The sequence below is a fragment of the Hemiscyllium ocellatum genome, chromosome 20 (assembly GCF_020745735.1).
Source record: "Hemiscyllium ocellatum isolate sHemOce1 chromosome 20, sHemOce1.pat.X.cur, whole genome shotgun sequence".
Classification (NCBI taxonomy): Eukaryota; Metazoa; Chordata; class Chondrichthyes; order Orectolobiformes; family Hemiscylliidae; genus Hemiscyllium; species Hemiscyllium ocellatum.
Genome location: NC_083420.1, coordinates 7,831,936 through 7,851,043, shown reverse-complemented (window position 1 = coordinate 7,851,043; position 19,108 = coordinate 7,831,936). Strand labels below are relative to the sequence as shown.

At 43.9% G+C, this 19,108-nt stretch overlaps 1 protein-coding gene across 6 annotated transcripts in view; it reads right to left on the bottom strand.

The window, feature by feature from the left end:
- Positions 1-19,108, bottom strand: part of mapk8ip3 (mitogen-activated protein kinase 8 interacting protein 3) — a 212,491-nt gene that overhangs the window by 76,907 nt on the left and 116,476 nt on the right. For all 6 annotated transcript variants that reach the window (XM_060840465.1, XM_060840468.1, XM_060840469.1 and 3 more), the window contains 5 exons: positions 14,204-14,261; positions 9,515-9,667; positions 7,022-7,088; positions 2,837-2,967; positions 1,079-1,135 (listed from right to left, as the gene is read on the bottom strand). In XM_060840465.1, coding sequence (XP_060696448.1) covers positions 1,079-1,135; positions 2,837-2,967; positions 7,022-7,088; positions 9,515-9,667; positions 14,204-14,261 — 466 coding nt within the window. The remainder of the gene's footprint in view (positions 1-1,078; positions 1,136-2,836; positions 2,968-7,021; positions 7,089-9,514; positions 9,668-14,203; positions 14,262-19,108) is intronic.

Here is a 19,108-nt window from a genome sequence, read left to right as displayed (position 1 = left end):
GTGGGTCATGTTTTGTGGCTAGTTGATGTTCACATATCCTGGTGGCTAGTTTTCTGCCTGTTTGTCCAATGTAGTGTTTGTTACAGTTCTTGCATGGTATTTCGTAAATGATATTAATTTTGCTTGTTGTCTGTATAGGGCCTTTCAAGATCATTAGCTGTTGTTTTAGTGTGTTGGTGGGTTTGTGGGCTACCATGATTGCCAAGGGGTCTGAGTAGTCTGGCAGTCATTTCCAAGATGTCTTTGATGTAGGGGAGAGTGGCTAGGGTTTCTGGATGTGTTTTATCTACTTGTTTGGGTTTGTTGCTGAGAAGTTGGCAGACTGTGCTCATTGCGGACCCATTCTTTTTGAATACATGGTATAGGTGATTTTCCTCTACTGTGCTGCAGTGTGTGTTAGCTCATTGAAATAATGAGCTGATGCAGCTTCGTTTGTGGATGTTGGGATGATTACTTCTGTAGTTCAATATTTGGTCTCTATGTATTGTTTTTCCTGTAGATGCTGATTTGAAGTTCCCCATTGGTTGTTCGCTCTACTGTGACATCCAGGAATGGCAGTTTGTTGTTGTTTTCCTCCTCTTTAGTGAATTGTATGCCGGCAAGGGTATTATTGATAGTCTTGAAGGTTTCCTCTAATTTGTTTTGTTTAGTGATGACAAAGGTCATCAGTGGGACAACACATCCATCCGAGGAAAAGCCAACTAGAGACATGCACAAGAATTCCTAGAAGCATGCCATTCCAACTGGAACTCTATCAACAAACACATTGAGTTAGACCCCATCTACCACTGCTTGAGAAAAAGAACAGGAAATGACATCACCACAGGAAATGACATCACCAACCCAAAGAAACCCAAACATATCAATAGAAAGCTGGAATCACGAACATTGCTTCGCCTGGGGGCCCACTGAAGATGTTACCTAGTATGGTGACAAAACGTCTGGAAATGAACCTTCCAGTTCAGCGAGCAAACCTACATTCAGAACTTCAACCTGAGCTACAAATCTTCTCAAAACTTGTTATTTCTAATTATTTTTAAACCCATTCGAACCAGTATTCTACAATTAAAATACTTACAACTGCCAAATGCCTGACTTTTTCTTCTCCTGGATTGATGGGTATTCTCGAGAAGCTCTAATAAATATTAAAAATAAAACAGTAAATGGCACATCGAGCACATATTATCCCAAATGGTCAACTTGCTTAAAACCACAATTACTGTCAATTCAGTGAAACTCAGTCCTGCAGAAAATTCCTGGGAAACACTTTCAATCATTGCATCCAGCAACAAAATTCCAGGGTCAGGTTTCCTTCCTCTCGTTTGTGCTTTGTCTTTGTAATAGTATTACATTGTAACCCCTGATTCTTGCCATTTCTTGTTTTGACCTCTCTCCCCACTTTGATGGTCTCTAGGGTGTTCATTTATCTGGCAACGTTCAATGCTGCACTTGTAAAATGTTCAATTTCTTCCTAGTTGAGATAGCCTTTCCTAGTTAATTTCTTCCTAGTTAATTTGCACTTTGTAAATTTCCTTTTTAAAATGGATGCTACTCTATGCAAGTCAATAAGCTATTTGTTTATATATAGAATCCCTAAAGTGAGGAAACAGACCATTTGGCCAAACAAGTCCACACTGACCCTCTAAAGAGCATCTGACCCAGACCCATTCCCCTACCCTATTGCCTACACACCCCTGGACACAATGGATAATTTAGCTTGGTCAATCCACCTAAGTTGCACATCTTTGGACTGTGGGAAGAAATCAGAACACCTGGAGGAAACCCAGGGAAACACAGGGAGACTGTCTGTGTGGAATTTACACAGTCTCCAGAGGATAGAATCGATCCCTGGTGCTGTGAGACAGGAGTGCTAACCACTGAGCCACCGTGCTACCCCTTCTAATACCAAGGCTCCATTGTTTCCAAATTCTGTTTATTAACCACCTCTACATCTTGATGTAAATTAAACGAAGTACAATTACATATTGGGCCAAATGGAAGAAAACTTGGTAAGAGGGGTAGCACGATGGCTCAGTGGTTAGTACCGCTGCCTCACAGCTCTAGGGTCCCAGGTTTGATCCCAGCGTTGGGTGACTGTGTGTGGAGTTTGCACATTCTCCCCGTGTTTGCGTGGATTTCCTCCGGGTGCTCCAGTTTCCTCCCACAATTCACAATGTGCAGGTTAGGTGAATTGGCCACATTAAATTGCCCACAGTGTGAGGCACATTACTTTGGGGTAAATATAGGGTAGGGGAACGGGTCGGGGTGGGTTATTCTTCGGAGGGTCAGTATGGACTTGTTGGGCCGAAGGGCCTATTTCCATACCATAGGAAATGCAATCTAATCTCAAATTAATCTGCACTTTTTTTTTGTTTTAAGAATGCCTGAGGAAAAAGGGAAGACATTTGGGGATGAAGCTGGTCTCGGTCAGTAACCCAGGATGGGCTTTGGCAAATCCACAACTCATTCTACATCTCAATGGCCTCGCTCATGCTGATGTGGTGGTGGCTGTCAGTACCAACACTTCACACATCCGCAAAGGCCACCCGCACCCCCAATTCGTCTATCAATGTCACTGCATTCACTTTACAATACTGGGAATCCATCAGCACTGATAGATAACAAGGAAATGCCAAAATGTCGAGATTATCAACACAGCACGTGCATGAGGGATTAGCATTCAGCAAGATCAGGTCATGTGCCAGTTATATTCGGGCATGCATCACACCATTGTACCCATTGCTGGTCAAAGATAAAGAAACAGAGATAATGCCACCACAGAGACGCTGCACAACACCCACTTTGCCCATCGATGAGATAGGATCCGCCTTCCCACCTGATCATCTCAGTCCACCTGACAGCCTCCTGCAGCTCCATTAACCTCTCCTTGTATTGATTGCGCTCCATCAGCACCCTCGCCATCTCCACCCGGGTGAAACGCCGCCTCTGGGCCACCTGCACATCATCCTGTAGGTTATGGAAGCATTGCTTCATCAGAACAGGTAAAAACCAGCACCTTCGACACACTTTATTAGAGCAGTGAAGTGAATTGAACACATTTAACAGAATCCTGCTCCGGACTGGAAACCACAACATAAATGTGAAACATGAGAAACAAATGGGAGCAGTGCAGGTGCAGAATCTTCTTGGTTTAGTTAGCCTCGTTACCTTGCCCTGGTGTTTTCTCTCTCCTGGTGAAAAGAAACGACAGGCAACATCTTCAAACCACACCCCTCTAACCAAATACTGAAAACTATATTGAAATAGCCTAGAACGTATGTTAGTTGCTGTGGTCGACTCATTCTCTGCTGTTTCCCTCATCCCCATGGGCCTTCATTTAGGCAGCAGCACCCATCTCCCCCAGGAGCAGAGTTGTTTTTCTCCTCTTTCAGCATTTACATTGTCGCCCTCGCCAGAAGGTGGCCTGCTCTCTGACTCGACAGCAGTCTGCCCGTGACTCACACAGACAATACTGCAGGGAGAACAGCTGAGCCAGCAACTGCTTGGGCCCCAGCCGACATTTACTCAATTTTACTGTTATTTATCTAACTTATTCAGGAAGTGATTGAGTTCTCGCACACAAGAGGGTTGAGGGAAGGATAGCAGAACACAGTCAGAAGCCACACGACATCAGGTTACAGTCCAACGGGTTTATTTAAAACACAAGCTTTAGCAGCATCAAAGAAGAAGGAGCAGCGCTCTGAAAACTTGTGATTTCAAATACACCTGTTGGACTATAACCTGGTGTCGTGTGACTTCTGACCTTGCCCACCCTAGTCCAACATCACAGCAGAATACAGAACGCAGCCAGAACTGAAAGAAAACTATAAACAGGGCAGGATACATCAGCCATTATAATTCAACACTATCTGGCCCTGTTTGAAAACAGGCTGCGTTATTCAGTATTAAACTGTTAACACTTCGGTGCACTCTCAGCCTTCAGTGTGGTGAAACATGACCACAAAATATATTTGCTTGCAATTGTATCTCAAAAGGTTCTTCAGTTTCTGATCTACGGTTTCGCAATTCATGATGCTTACTAGGAACTGGAGGAGGCCATTCGGCCCCTCAAGCCTGTTCCACCATGGGTCATCTCTTAGCTCAACTTCATATATGTTAATATCTTGGCTTTGCATAATTTCATCTATCTCAGATTTAAAATTACCAATGATCCAGCATCTGCTACCATTTGAGGAAGAATGTTCGAAACCTCTACCACCCTTTGTGTTGAAGTGCTTCCTAACATCCCTCCCGAACAGTCTGGCCCTTTTTTCATAGATTATGTCCCCTAGTTCGAGAATCCCCAACCAGTGGAAATATTTTATCTTTCTCGATCCAGTCCTTCCCTGTTAATATTTTGAAGACTTCGATCAAATTACCCTTAACTTTCTAAATTCTAGAGAAAACAGACCTCATTTGTATCACCCCTGTGCTCCATACAATGTCTCAACCCACTGTCTGTGGCTGCATCCAGCAATGGTTTCATTTCATCAAACAGGGACGCAATGGCCTGGTGGTATTATTGCTGGACTGTTAGTCTACAGAGCCAGATAACGTTCTGGGGAGCTAGGTTTGAATCCTGCCACAGCAGATGGTGGAATTAGAATTCCATAAACATCTGGAATTAAGAATCTAATGATGACTATGAATCGATTGTCAGAAAAACCAATCTGATTCAACAACATCCTTTAGGGAAGGAAACTGCCATCTTTTCCTGGTCTGACTCGCAGCAATGTGGTTGACTCCACCCCACTAATCGCCGGATACAACGCATTGTCCTCCACCATTTCTGCCACCTACAATCAGACGCCACCACCAGAGATACACGTTCTGCAGAAACCAATCCCTCCACGACTCCCACATTAGGCCCCCACCCTCCACCTTCCCTTGCCATCGCATGCAGTGTAAAATCTGCGCCCTCACCTCTGTCCAAGGCTCCAAAGGATCCTTCCACATCCGACAGAGATTTTCCTGCACATCCAAACACCTCATCTACTGTGTCTGCTGCTCTTAACGTGGTCTCCTCTACATTGGGGAGACAGGACGCCAACTCACAGAATGTTCCAGGGCACATCTCTGGGACACATGCACCAAACAACCCCACTGCCATGTAGCTGACCATTTTAACCTCCCCTCCCATTCTGTCAAGGACATGCAAGCCCTAGACTTCCTCCATTGCCACTCCCTAACCACCCAACGCCTGGAGGAAGAATGCCTCACCTTCCACTTTGGGACCCTCCAAACACATAGCATCAGCATTGATTTTACCATTTCTTCATCTCCCTTCCCCCACCTTATCCCAGTTCCAACCTTCCAACTCGGCATCGCCCTCTTGACCTGTCCTACCTGTCCATCTACCTTCCCACCTATCACCATCACCCCTCCACCTGCATCTACCTGTCGCCTTCCCAGCTATGTTCCCCCAGGCCCACCACCATCCTATTTATCTCTCAATCTCCTTCCTCACCCCCTCCCTCAACATTCCTGATGAAGAGTTTATGCCTGAAATGTCGATTCTTCTGCCCCTTGGATGCTAACTGATCTGCTGTGCTTTTCCAGCACCACTCTTTAACTCAACTGTTATCTGGGTAATTAGGGATGGGCAATAAATGCCCTCATCCTGTGAATGAATAAAGGGGAAACAAAAATCAGACTTATCTTCGGTTAGGATTAGTGACAACACGTGACTAATCTTTTCCTTGTGGCACTGAAAAGACAGGCATGTACTCCCCCAGCCCTAAATGCCCTGAGGGGGGGTAATAGAGTTCCTCTTCCTTCATCACTGCCCATCAATCTGGTGACAACACACTGCGATGCTGTAAGGTTTCTTTGATAAAGTAGACTGACTAGCATAAACATACCATGGAATGCTGTGGCGAGAACTCCCCTCCTGACTCCCCAGAGCTATCTACAGGCACAAGTCAAGCATAGGATTGAATGCTCCCCACTTGCCTGCAGCTCTAATACTCAGGAAAGTTCAAGTATTCAGGACAATAGACCACATCCACCGCTCTCACCACTCACTTTCTCCGCCACTAAGTCGGCAGAATGCACCACCTACAGGATGCACCGCAGCAAGGCTCCTTCACCAGCACCTTCTAAACCTCTGCCATCTAGAAGGACAAGGGCAACAGATACATGGGAACATCACCACCACCTCCAAGCTCCTCTCCATCCTGACTTGGAAACATATCACCATTCCTTCAGGGTCACTGGGCCAAAATCTTGGAACCCACCCCCATCCCCCCAGCCAACACAGCTACGGGTGTCTCTGCATCACACACACTGCAGCAGCTCAAGTTGGTAACTCACCGCCACTTCCTCAAGACAGCAAACACAACAGTGCAGTAATGAAGGGGCTAAACAAAGAGCTGCTCAAGGGAACAATTACATACATAGTTCGCTGGTGAGTTACAGTCCAGATTCAGGAATCTAATTGCCATTATTCCTCCAGTGGCTGGAAGATGACTTAAGAAGAAAAAAAAATTCGATGGACTATCCAATCACAGCACGACTACTTTTCTCCAACATCGGTCATGTCTGCTGCTGAGATGAAACGTTTTGTGACTTTTCCCTCTCTGACACCCACCAGGGGCTATTCTTCGGGAAGTTATCCTGCTGTTGTGGCTGGGAGTAGCAAACAAATCCGAGTTGCAGCCAGAGATCTGGGAGGTGGATAATTCTTGTACATCCAGACAGATTGTAAGGTAACCAAACTGGATGGAGTCTAACAAAAGGCAATCTGAACAGCGATCATTACAGAACCACTCCAGGGAAAACCAGGAGGACTGCAGGTGTTACATCACAGGTATTGCTGCACCAGAGAGTTGCTACTTTAGGGACATACAACCTGTAGTCACTGTTAACTTTGTGCACATAAAGACTGGATTAAAAATGCACTTGCGTGGCTCACTCATCTGTAGCTGCCATTCGGACATTCCACTGGAACCAAATGGTCGACATCCATCACTCTGCAGCTGAACAGCCATTGACAATCTAGCACACAGCATCGAAAACTTACGCTTACATCCTCCAGTTCCTCTCTGCCTTCCTTGTTATTCAGGGCCACAATAGCTTCGGACTTAACCCTAGAAGACATAAAAGTTAATTGGAGATGGAGAGAGTCTCATCTGATGATAGCAGAAGAATATCAGAGATCAAAGCTCATTAGGAAAAACACCTCTCCCTCATTCATTTTAATCCACTCAATAAAAGCTAGCGAGTTTTGAGAAGATTTGTAGTGCTCATTTAGATTCTGGTTGTAAGTTTGCGCACTGAGCTAGGTTTGTTTTCAGATGTTTTGTCACCATGTTAGGTAACATCATCAGTGAGCCTCTGGTGAAGCGCTAGTGTTATGTCCCACTTTCTGTTTACATATCTTGGTTTCTTAGGGTGGGTGATATCATTTCCTGTTCTTTTTCTCAGAGGTTGGTAAACGGGGTCCAAATCTGTGTGTTTATTGATGGACTTCTGGTTAGAATGCCAGGCCTCTAGGAGTTCTCATGTGTGTCTTTGTTTAGCCTGTCCTAGGATGGATGTGTTGTCCCAAAGTGGTGTCCTTCTTTGTCTGTGTGCAAGGATACTAGTGATAGAGGGTCATGTCTTTTTTAGGCCGGTTGGTGTTAGTGTATCCTGGTGGCTAGTTTTCTGCCTGCCTGTCCAATGTAGTGTTTGTTACAGTCCTTGAATGGTATTTTGTAAATGACATTTGTTTTGCTGGCTGTTGGTATCGGGTCCTTTAGGTTCATCAGTAACTGTCTCGGTGTATTGGTAGGTTTGTGGGCTGCCATGATGCCAAGTGGTCTGAGTAGTCTGGGACTCAGCTGAGATCTGGTTCTCCCTCTCTCCCTCTGTGTGTGTGTGCTGGGAGTAGCTTGCTCCACCTTTTGTGTTTACTGAGCAGCAAGGACAGTTTTTTTTTAAACTAGACAGCAGCAAGTTGGGTATTAAAAGGGATTACTGTTTGTTAAATGCTTTATTAAATCCACAAAATTCATCTCGTGAAGATTCAGCTTCCCATCTTATCGAATACACCAAACAAGGTCAATCTCGAGAATACTCGACACATGGAGACCAGAGCAGCTCACTGCTGACTGTGACCAGTTCCACAGTGGAAGCTGGGTGCCAACATTTCAAAGACACACACACTCCACAGTCACAAATATTGCCATCTGACATGTACCAGTCTCACAGAGCCCTCATGGCCCCCATCCCCAAACCACACACACAGGAAGTTTCTGCCCCAGAGGGTGCCCCCCAGTAACCCTCACTGTAACTCCGTGGCAAGGACACACTGTGTTCAGGGGCACACTCCCTGCTCAGGGACTGCACCAGGCTGCACCTCCGCCTTCACACTGTCAGCCCTCTCTCTCACTCTGAGCGTACACAGATTTTTAAAGCATCCCTGTCTTGTTTTGCTGTGTTTTTGCCCCTTCAGCCAGAGATATCAGGCAAACAGTAAGGCTGGATGGCTATTTACACATACAGGGCCAGGAAGCTGGTCAGAGTTGGCAGTATCTCTCCATCAAAGGCCTTTGTTCAAGGCATCCTGGCACAGGAAGTGCAGGACAGTCTTGGACAAGGTGCCGGGGAAGGGCAAGGATCAAGACATTGGGCGAGGAGCCAGATATCAGGCATCCCACGACCTGTCCTGACCATAGCTGCCTCCTCGTGGGCTGTTTCCCTCCTTAGAATGGAAGAGGCAGCCAGTAAGGGATACGGAAGTGGGCGACAGAGCTGTAACAGGTTTTTGTGATTGAGGTACTAGGCAGTGCAAAAGGCATGCGGGAGTTAGTGGTCTCAGGGTTGGGAGGGGGTGAGGGACAAATAGAGAGGATGAGCCTTGGGAGCTGGGTTCATGAGCAGAGATGGACCGAGTGTGAGGCATGGGAGAAAGAAAAGCAACGTTTACACTGCTGGAGTGGAGAAGGACATTGACCTTCTTCCTAGAGCACTGGGTATTCCTCCAATCTTGGAGAAAGTGAGGACTGCTGATGAAGGGCTTATGCCAGAACCATCGATTCTCCTGGTCTTTGGATGCCGCCTGACCTGCTGTGCTTTTCCAGCAATGCACTCTCAACTCATTTCTCCAACCTTGGACCAGGCTGGCAGCATTTGGCATCATTGCACCTACTGTTGGTCCCGGGTAACAGGAAGTCCCATGGGCAGGCACAATGGATGCTGGTCTTGCGGCAGAGATCCGCCAAGTGGCGAGATGCCTCTGAAATGGGTAGAGAGTGGGAAATCCACTAGATCTCATGGTGAAAATCCCTCCAAAAGCCTTGCATAACTCATGCTTGGCCAAAGCAAGTGTCTTCATAAGAGGGAAGGTGTAACACCAGGAAGTTATATCATAGCTCCACCCATTGGTAAATCTAGACAAATCTGCATATTTTTAGATGGAGATTTCCTCGTTCTAGTAAGAACTTTTGATGGACAGCATGTCCCATTTCCCAAGCAGAACTGTCTACGATAAGGGAAAGGTCCAATAACAGATGATGACACACTATCTCACCTCTTCAGTTCTTCCTCCAGTTCCTTCATTCGGTTCTCAACCTTGGCTTTGGCTTGTTTGACAGTCTCCAGCTCACCTTTCAGCACCTCTTGCTCACTCGACAGCTCATCCACCTTGGCAATCAGGTCATTCTTCACTATGTTCAGAGCATTCCTACAAATGGAATGAAGATCACCAAGTCAAGTCACGTTCAATTAAAAAAATGAACCCCGAACACCAACAATTCTCATTTAAATGCAGATCAAAGTCTAGCCAGAACATCTTTCTTTGGGTGACAGAAATGACATTGATTATTCTCTTTGTTCAGTTATAATTGTGTTTCAGAAAAGCTTAGCTCACAGATCAAAACAATAAAATTAAGACGTGTGCAGAAACACTAATGATGGGGCTGCTGTAAAACTGGCCATGACTTAGGACTCAGAGGGATAGAAAGCAAACCCCTCTTTGCTCAAGTCTTACACAGCTCATTCTAACATCACTCTCAGGGGAGAGATCAGGTACATTCCTGCATTCAGTCTTGTGCCCGAGTAGAGGTGACCCATTCGCTCTATCTAGACCTAAAATGTTTAAATCACCAGCCTCAGCAAATGTGTTAAATGGAGCAAGGCTGCCTTTTAGTGTTTCCAGTTTCTGAATTTTCAACTGAAGAAACTGCAGATGCTGGAAATGAGAAACTGCTGAAAGAGCTCTGCAGGTCTGGCAGCTCAGCCTTTCCAGCAATTTCTGTTTTTGTTTCTGAATTTTCAGCTCCTCCTCTGTCACACTGTCCGTTAACTCCAACCCTTTAAGAGACTCTACTACTCAGTCTCTCCCCATCTGGGTCTCAACTGGATTTGTTAATAGCTAAGTAACACAAAAGGCTGAGGGCTCTTGTGGCACAACGGTAGTGTCTCTACCTCTGAACCTGGAAACCTGGGTTCAAGTCCCAACTGCTTCAGAGGGGTATCTTAATATGCCTGAACAGAGTGATTAGAAAATATCTGAGCCTCAAAGTTTGAGTGCTAATTTCACCAAGTATTCACTTGCTCTTAAAGCAAACAATTTAGAATGGATTTACACCTCCCATAACAGCCAGCCCAAACTGAGTTTTTTTTAAAACCTTACTGCAAAGAATAGCTTGGAGAAAAAATATCAATGGGTGAAAATTCAGATGAGCTCCATTAGGAGCACACAATCTCCACCAACCAACGATTAGCACTCAGGGGCTCCTAAGTGCGTGCCAATGTTAAAGTAAAATCTGCCCTAGGCTCTATCAATACAAGGAAAACTAGCCATTTGGATACAGAACTGGCTCGAAGGTAGAAGACAGAGGGTGGTGGTGGAGGGATTCTTTTCAGACTGGAGGCCTGTGACCAGTGGTGTGCCACAAGAATTGGTGCTGGGTCCACTGCTTTCCATCATTTATATAAATGATTTGGATGTGAACATAGGAGATGTAGTTAGTAATTTTGCAGATGATACCAAAATTGGAGGTGTAGTGGACAGCGAAGAAGGTTACCTCAGATTACAACAGGATCTTAATCAGATGGGCCAATGGACTGAGGAATGGCAGATGGAGTTTAATTTAGATAAATGGGAGATGCTGCATTCGGGAAAGGCAAATCAGGGCAGGATTTATACACTTAATGGGAAGGTCCTGGGGAGTGTTGCTGAACAAAGAAACTTTGGAGTGAGTTCATAGCTCCTTGAAAGTGGAGTCGCAGGTAGATAGGATAGTGAAGCAGCAGTGTTTGGTATGCTTTCCTTTGTCGGTCAGAGTATTGAGTACAGGAGCTGGGAGGTCATGTTGTGGCTGTACAGGACATTGGTTAGGCCACTCTTGGAATATTGCATGCAATTCTGGTCTCCTTCCTATTGGAAAGATGTTGTGAAATTGAAAGGGTTCAGAAAAGATTTAAGGATGGTGACAGGGTTGGAGGATATGAGCTATAGGGGGAGGCTGAATAGGCTGGGGCTGTTTTCCCTGGAGCTTTGGGTACTGGGGGGGTGAACTTAGAGGTTTATAAATTCATGAGGGGCATGGCTAGAGAATGTAGACTAGGTCTTTTCCCTGGGTTGGGAGAGTCCAGAACTAGAGGGTATAGGTTTAGAGTGAGGGGGGAATGATTTAAAAGGGACCTAAGGGGCAACGTTTTCACACAGAGCATGGTGCGTGTATGGAATGAGCTGCCAGAGGAAGTGGTGGAGATGGTACAATTACATCATTTAAAAGGCATCTGGATGGGTATATGAATAGGAAGGGTTGAGAGGGAAATGGGCCAAATGCTGGAAAATGGGACTAAATTAGGTTAGAATATCTGGTCATCATGGGCAAGTTGGACCAAAGGATCTGTTTCTGTGCTGAACATCGCTATGACTCTAATGTGTTCCAGCAAAGTCACATTAAAATTATCCAGTTATTTGTAACAACTGGAAGAATGTAAACATGTTACATTCAGAGAATGTTCACTAGACTAATAGCTAGAATGAGCAGGTTGTCTTCTGAGGAAAGGTCAGACGAGGCTTGGATCTGCTGGAGTTTAGAACAGTGAGAAATGAGGTCTGCAGATGCTGGAGATCACAGTTGAAAATGTGCTGCTGGTTAAAGCACAGCAGGTCAGGCAGCATCCAAGGAATAGGAAATTCGACGTTTCGGGCATAAGCCCTTCTCATCAGGAAACGTCGAATTTCCTATTCCTTGGATGCTGCCTGATCTACTGTGCTTTAACCAGCAACACATTTTCAACTTTAGAACAGTGAGAGGCAACTTGGTTAAAATATACATGGTGCTGAACAGTAGGTAGCTTGACAACGCTGTGCCTTTAATAGGTGACTTTGTTCTTTGTTTTTGAAGAGATGTTGTAAGGCAGAGGCATCAAGCCCACTAGGAGTAAGCAGCTTGGGAGGCCTTGGGCTTTTTGTAAAAAAAACTCCAGCCTGAATGGGTGTGGTAAGCTCTCTCGGATCAGGATTTCTGCGTATGTGTTTTTTTGTCAGTAGAATCAGAAGCTATTGGGGTCTGAACAGAGTTGGAACCTTCAGTGAATGTCTCTTGGCTGATATTCTCTCCGAATCTGGATGTACGTTTGCTCACTGAGCTGTAAGGTTCGTTTTCAGACGTTTCATCACCACACTAGGCAACTCGCTTGGAATCTTCTGTTGATATTTTATTTCCTCCTGGATTGGAGAACTATATGTGAGAATCTGTGTCTGAATTCACCTTATTGGCAAGGGGTGTGTTTATGGAATGTTCATATATTGGAAAAGTTAATTTAGTAGTAGTTATTATATCTATTATTCTGTTAAGTTTTCCAATAAAAAGTTATTCTAGATCCCTCTTTCTTTGGTAGTATTTTTAACTACAGTGTTTAAATAAATTGTGTTTTTGCTTAATGGCAAGTAGTTTGACCAGAGACATTGCATCTAGGACAGGCACTTCACATTTGCCTTTAAAATCAGGAAAAGTTAGGGTCTAGGCTACCTTTGCACAATATTTTGACGGGGGTCTAGTCTGGCCCATAACAGCAGGGATGGAGTGGATTTTATGGGTCAATGCAGAATTAGGTATCACTGTTTAAATATCAGAGGTCACCCAATTTGAATAGAAATGAGGAGTCAAGCTTTTTCACATTAGTGCAAATGAAATATGTATGCTTTAAATTAATGAAGCTATCGAGTGTTCAGAAATGTTCCCATACTCTCTCAACTTTCTTTCACAGTCATTGGATGATATGGATATTCCTGGAAGCTGGATGTAGCAATGTACCCCGATTTATAACACAGGTTACTAAGGGAAACACAACAATTTCTTCTTTCTACATCGAAGGGAGGGTTGGTAACATTTGCAGATATTGATTGTCTACACTGGGATTGTACTTACAGCTCAACATATTTATTTGTTGTTTAGCTTGTCTAATGAAGGGCCCATTCTACTATATTTAAAAATTCAATTCAGAACAATTCAGGTTAGGTGATATAGCCAAGCAGTCAAAATGTCATAATTAGGATTCTCCACGGCATCCTTGGTTTCTTGCAATACTAGACAGGCAAACACATATTCCAGACCATAGGGAGAAGGGAGACCGTGATTTGGAGATGCCGGTGTTGGACTGGAGTGTACAAAGTTTAAAATCACACAACACCAGGTTATAGTCCAACAGGTCTAATTGGAAGCACTAGCCTTCAGAGCGCTGCTCCTTCATCAGATGAAGGAGCAGTGCTCCGAAAGCTAGTGCTTCCAATTAAACCTGTTGGACTATAACCTGTTGTGTGATTTTTAAAATTATTAATGGCAGCTTAGTAGGTGAATGTCAGAAAGTTACTCAGAATGCAAACTGAAAAACCTGAGGTAGACTATCACAAGGATTTATAAAACAAACACTTTGGTAGCATCCCTGCCTCTGAGCCAGGGGGTCTGGGTTCAAGTCCAATCCACTCCAGAAGTGTGAAATAACATCAGTGAACAAGCTGACTGGAAAATACCTAAGACTGTATACATTAGTTGCATAGCATGAGGATATGTATTGATATCATTGACCACATCACCAGAATGATGCTCCAACAAATCAGTGCTCAGTGAGAATATAACAAGGACGTACACAGGCATCCGTAATTACACTACACAAAGGAGTGTGACAGCACTTGGCACTTTATGAGAATCTGTCTGGGTTTTGGTGAATTCATATTGTAAATGTAAAATGTTTTCCTTACTTAGTTTCCAGAAGGTGAGTGTTCTCCATAATAAGATTCTCAACTTCCTTTCCCATTCCTGGAAGAGGCATAAATGGTTTTCGTTCAGTATCTGTATTAAGGTTCTTAATATTAAAGCACACAACATACACATATATAGACACTAATATCTACACGCACACATACACACAAATAAGTAAAAACAGAAATGGATATTCCATTCAACACATTCTCTAGCTAGTCACAGTTGAATCAAACTTTGCAGCTGGAAGTTATGATAATGTGAAATTCCTCATCATATTCAAAGTCAAACATTCATTCACACTTGAGAGCTGTGGTATAAAAGCATGACTGGAACATACAGACCTCCAACCACAGGTGAATTGTAGAAAGCACATGCAAGCCAGTGATTCCAGCAGCTTCTTTGTAATATATTATTTCATGGGATTCTGTCAGTCATTTAATGAGCTGCTCAATTGTGACGTTTCACAGATAACTCAACTGGGTTTAGATTTTGCTATATAAAGAACAGTGAGGAAATAAAATGCCTCCATTTTCATTTTTTAAAAGGCAACTCTCCCTCCACCTGCAGTGTTTAAAGATTCAAGCAGCCAATCTCAGACCCAGGAAATACTGGCTCAGAGCTGAGCCCCTAGTCAGAATTTTCATTTTTTTCTTTTGCTGCCTTTCCTTCCCCAGTAATGACAGGAGGCTCACAGTGCAATGCGATTCCAACAATAGCAGAGGTCTTCCAGGATACAGCCAAGTGGTGGCTCCTCATCCTAGAGAAGGTGAGGACTGCAGATGCTGGAGATTAGAGGCGAGAGTATGGTTCTGGGAAAGCACAGCAGGCAGCATCAGGGGAGCAGGAGAATCGACATTTCGGGCATAAGCCCTGCTGTGCTTTTCCAGCACTACACTCTCGACGCTCCTCATACACTAAGGGACAAAGGCCAACTCAGCAACAGTGAGAACCCCCATCTTTACACTGCCTTTGATACAAAAATGCTACAAATCAAGACACAGAAGGTGGATCAGAAATGGGCAGGGCAAACTTGGAAATCAGAGGCGGAACAGAAGCCTGGTTGGGAAAATAAGTTATGAGGTTTCTGGGACAGTAGGCAGAGAAATGTGAGAACGAAACTTCAGGATAGGATCCTGGTTGCTGAAAGCTTTGGGGAAAAGTCAAAGGACAATGTATAAAAGACCAGAGGCAGATGGGTTCCCGAGGTTCTGTGGTGCTTGACTTTTGCCCCCCCCCCGGCTTTTTTATTGCCCAAAGCGGGGTGCTGTAGCATTAGAAAATCAAAAGGAAATCAGATAAGGAGAGCTCTGATTCGATTCACACCTCGATAGAACCACCCTCAAATTTTACTGCTGTTAGTGAGAGCTGTTCACCACTCCAGTGTAAGGGGACACAGTGGAAACTGGTACAGCTGAAGTCGACTGAACTGTGCACTTTGCAGAGGGCTCCCATTTGCGAGGGCCCTCCGTGACCCATCATGTGAAGATGCTGGTGTTGGGCTGCGGTGGAGGAAGTCCGAAGAGACACTATACCAGGTGAATTCAAATAAACCTTTTGGACTACAACCTGTGACCTCTGACTTTATAAGCCAAACATAGCCCTCAACCCCAACAAAAACTAATTCAGAAACTACATTTCTGACCTTCAGAACCAGAGACAAACACCTGCATTCTGCCAACATTACTTTTTAATCAAGAATGGGGGTAACAGTTTGATTCTAACTAGATCCTTTCACAGTGTTTGAGGGATAGATACTGGCCAGGATACTCCCTTACCCTTTTTCAGACTGTGTCAGGGATGTTTCACACCCCACCTGAACAAGTAGCTGGGGACTTGGTTTAACATCTCATCGTAAGGATGACACTTTCAACATGAAGGGGACTTGAACCTAGTACCTCGTAGCTCAGAAATGAGAGTGCTACCCACTGAACTACAGCTGACATCATGGGAGCAACCTTGCACTGATTAACATTTACTGAATAAAACTAAAGCAAGTTACTTGGAGACTAAAAACATTCAAGTAGGTGGCTTTGTTACACAAAACTTACATTTTCAACAGAGACATGTGCTTGAACCAAAAGAAAATCAATTTTCCAGAAAGGTGAGAACGGTTGTGGTTTATCAACAAAATGTGCAACAAGTTGCACCAAAAAGTCAGAAAACAATGTTCATGTGATTTGGATACTACCTCAGAATCATCAATAACTATAATTCTTGGACCTTTTACAAGTCTCCAGCACTTCTGCACGATGTTAATTTGTTTATTAAAGTTACATTTTCATCCAATCCACCGTAAATCTCTAGCTTATCCAAGCATCATTCTAACCAACTGTTACTGAGCTACAGTATTACTTTAAACAGCTTCTATACCTTGCTTCAGGTCCATATCATCTCATATCAGCAATTATAGATATTTCTAATCAATCTGTTCAAATATGTTAAGATACATCTCTGACACACAAGGAACTTGAACCATGACTCAGACAGCAATTCAATGACTGAGCTACAACAGCTCCCTCAATAACTGTATTCACTCCTTTGATAATTCTTTGACTTCCCAAATCTTCAAATCATTGCGCTGTGCAAGGGCTCAATTCATACTTTTTGATCTCATGTATTCGGAAAGACAAGGATTGATTAGGGGCAGTCAACATAGCTTTGTGCATGGGAAATCATGTCTCACTGACTTGATTGAGTTTTTTGAAGTAGTAACGAAGATGATTGAAGAGGACAGAGTGATGGACATGATCTATATGGACTTCAGTAAGGCGTTCAGCAAGGTTCCTCATGGTAGACTGTTAGCAAGGTTAGACCTTATGGAATACAAGGAGAACGAGCCATTTCGATACAGAACTGGCTTGAAGGTAGAGGATAGAGGGTGGTGCTAGAAAAGCACAACAAGTCAGGCAGCATCAGAGGAGCAGGAGAATCAACATTTTGGGCATAAGCCCTTCATCAGAAAGTGGAGGGTTGCCTTTCAGACTGGAGGCCTGTGACAAGGTTTGCCACAAGGATCAGTGCTGGGTCCACTACTTTTCATCATTTATATAAATTATTTAGATGGGAACACAGGAGGGATAGTTAGTAAGTTTACAGCTAACACCAAATTGGTGGCGCAGTGGACAGCGAAGAAGGCTACCTCAGAGTACAACTGGACCTTGATCAGATGGGCCAAGGAGTGGGTAGGAGTTTAATTTAGATAAATGTGAGATGCTACATTTTGGAAAGTCAGGACAGGATTTATACACTTAATGGTAAAGGTCCTGGGGAGTGTTGCTGAACAAAGAGACCTTAGAGTATATGTTCATAGTTTCTTGAAAGTGCAGTCGCAGGTAGATAGGATAGTGAAGGCGGCGTTTGGTATGCTTTCCATTATTGGTCAGAGTATTGAGGACAAGAGTTGAGAGGTCATGTTGCGGCTGTACAGGACATTGGTTAGGACACTTTTGGAATACTGCATTCAATTCTGGTTTCTCTGCTATTGGATGATGTGAAATTTGAATGGGCTCAGAAAAGATTTACAAGAACGTTGCCAGGGTTGGAGAGTTTGAGATGTAGGGAGAGGCTGAATAGGCTGGGACTGTTTTCCCTGGAACATCGGAGGCTGAGAGGTGACCTTATAGAGGTTTACAGAATGATGGTGAGCATGGATAGGATAAATTGACATGGTATTTTCCCTGGAGTAGGAGAGTCCAAAACTAGAGTGCATAGATTTAAGGCGAGAGGGAAGTGATTTAAAAGGGACCTGAGGGGCAACATCTTCACTTAGAGGGTGGTACATGTATGGAATGAGTTGCCAGAGGAAATGGTGGAGGCTAGTACAATTACAACATTTAAAAGGCATCTGGATGGGCATCTGAATAGGAAGGGTTGAGGGGGATATGGTCCAAATAATGTCAAATGGGGTTAGATTAATTTAGGATATTCGATCTGACCCAAAGGGTCTATTTCTGTGCTGTGCAGCTCTGTGACTCTGAGAGTCTAAGTGAAGCTGAGGCACTGAACCAGACTATTATTCTAAAATCAGTCTATGCTTTTATTTGCTCTCCCCATGGGCAAAAAATTTCCTTTAGTGAGAACCATGAAAATCTGGTTTGTTTCAATTCTTAATAGTAGCAGTTTCATCCTGTTCGTCTAATGAAAACCATGAATATTCCTGATGTGGCCTCAGGAATGCCTTCACTGCTAAAGTTGCCTCAAAGTTTACTTTCTTCTTTTGCCTCCAAAAAAACACTTATTTTGAGCTCAAGAATTATTAATTCTCCAAAAAGCTCAAATCTCATAAACCTCCAACTTCATATACCTCCTGGCTCTTTTGTTTCTGTCCTTCTTCAGTTTAGAACAATTACTATGGTCAACGTTTCTACAGACTTTGCTTGGTCTTTCTGAATGTAAAATTTTCCATCCTACACTCTTCACATCCTCCTGCTCCACTGTGATTGAATCAAAGTGATAATTTTCTGAGCTGGTACAGCTGATACAAAGACAGAGTGCTGAGGAGATTCGGCAGGTCTGGCAGCATCCCTGGAGAGGGAGAAGTAGAATTAACGTTTCGAGTCCAAAATGGTTCTTTTGCAGAACCGACAAAGTTGAGTTTGTAGGGCTTTGGTGGATTCGAACCCTGATTTAGCCAATTTTGTCCTACTCATTCCCTCACCACCGCACCCCCCACCCCCCCATCCCTCATCACCAGCATATAAATCATTTTCCAGTCTCTTTCAGTTTTTAAGACTCATACCAGACTCAAAAATGTTAACTCTCCTTTCTTTCTCCACAGATGTGGAGTTTGTTTCTGCTTTTCTTGCAGATTTCCTGCATCCGCAGATTGTTATTTTTATTGCAGTATTATAGCATTTTGTTGCAGCGATTATACAGTTATTATAACACTGCTGATAGCAACT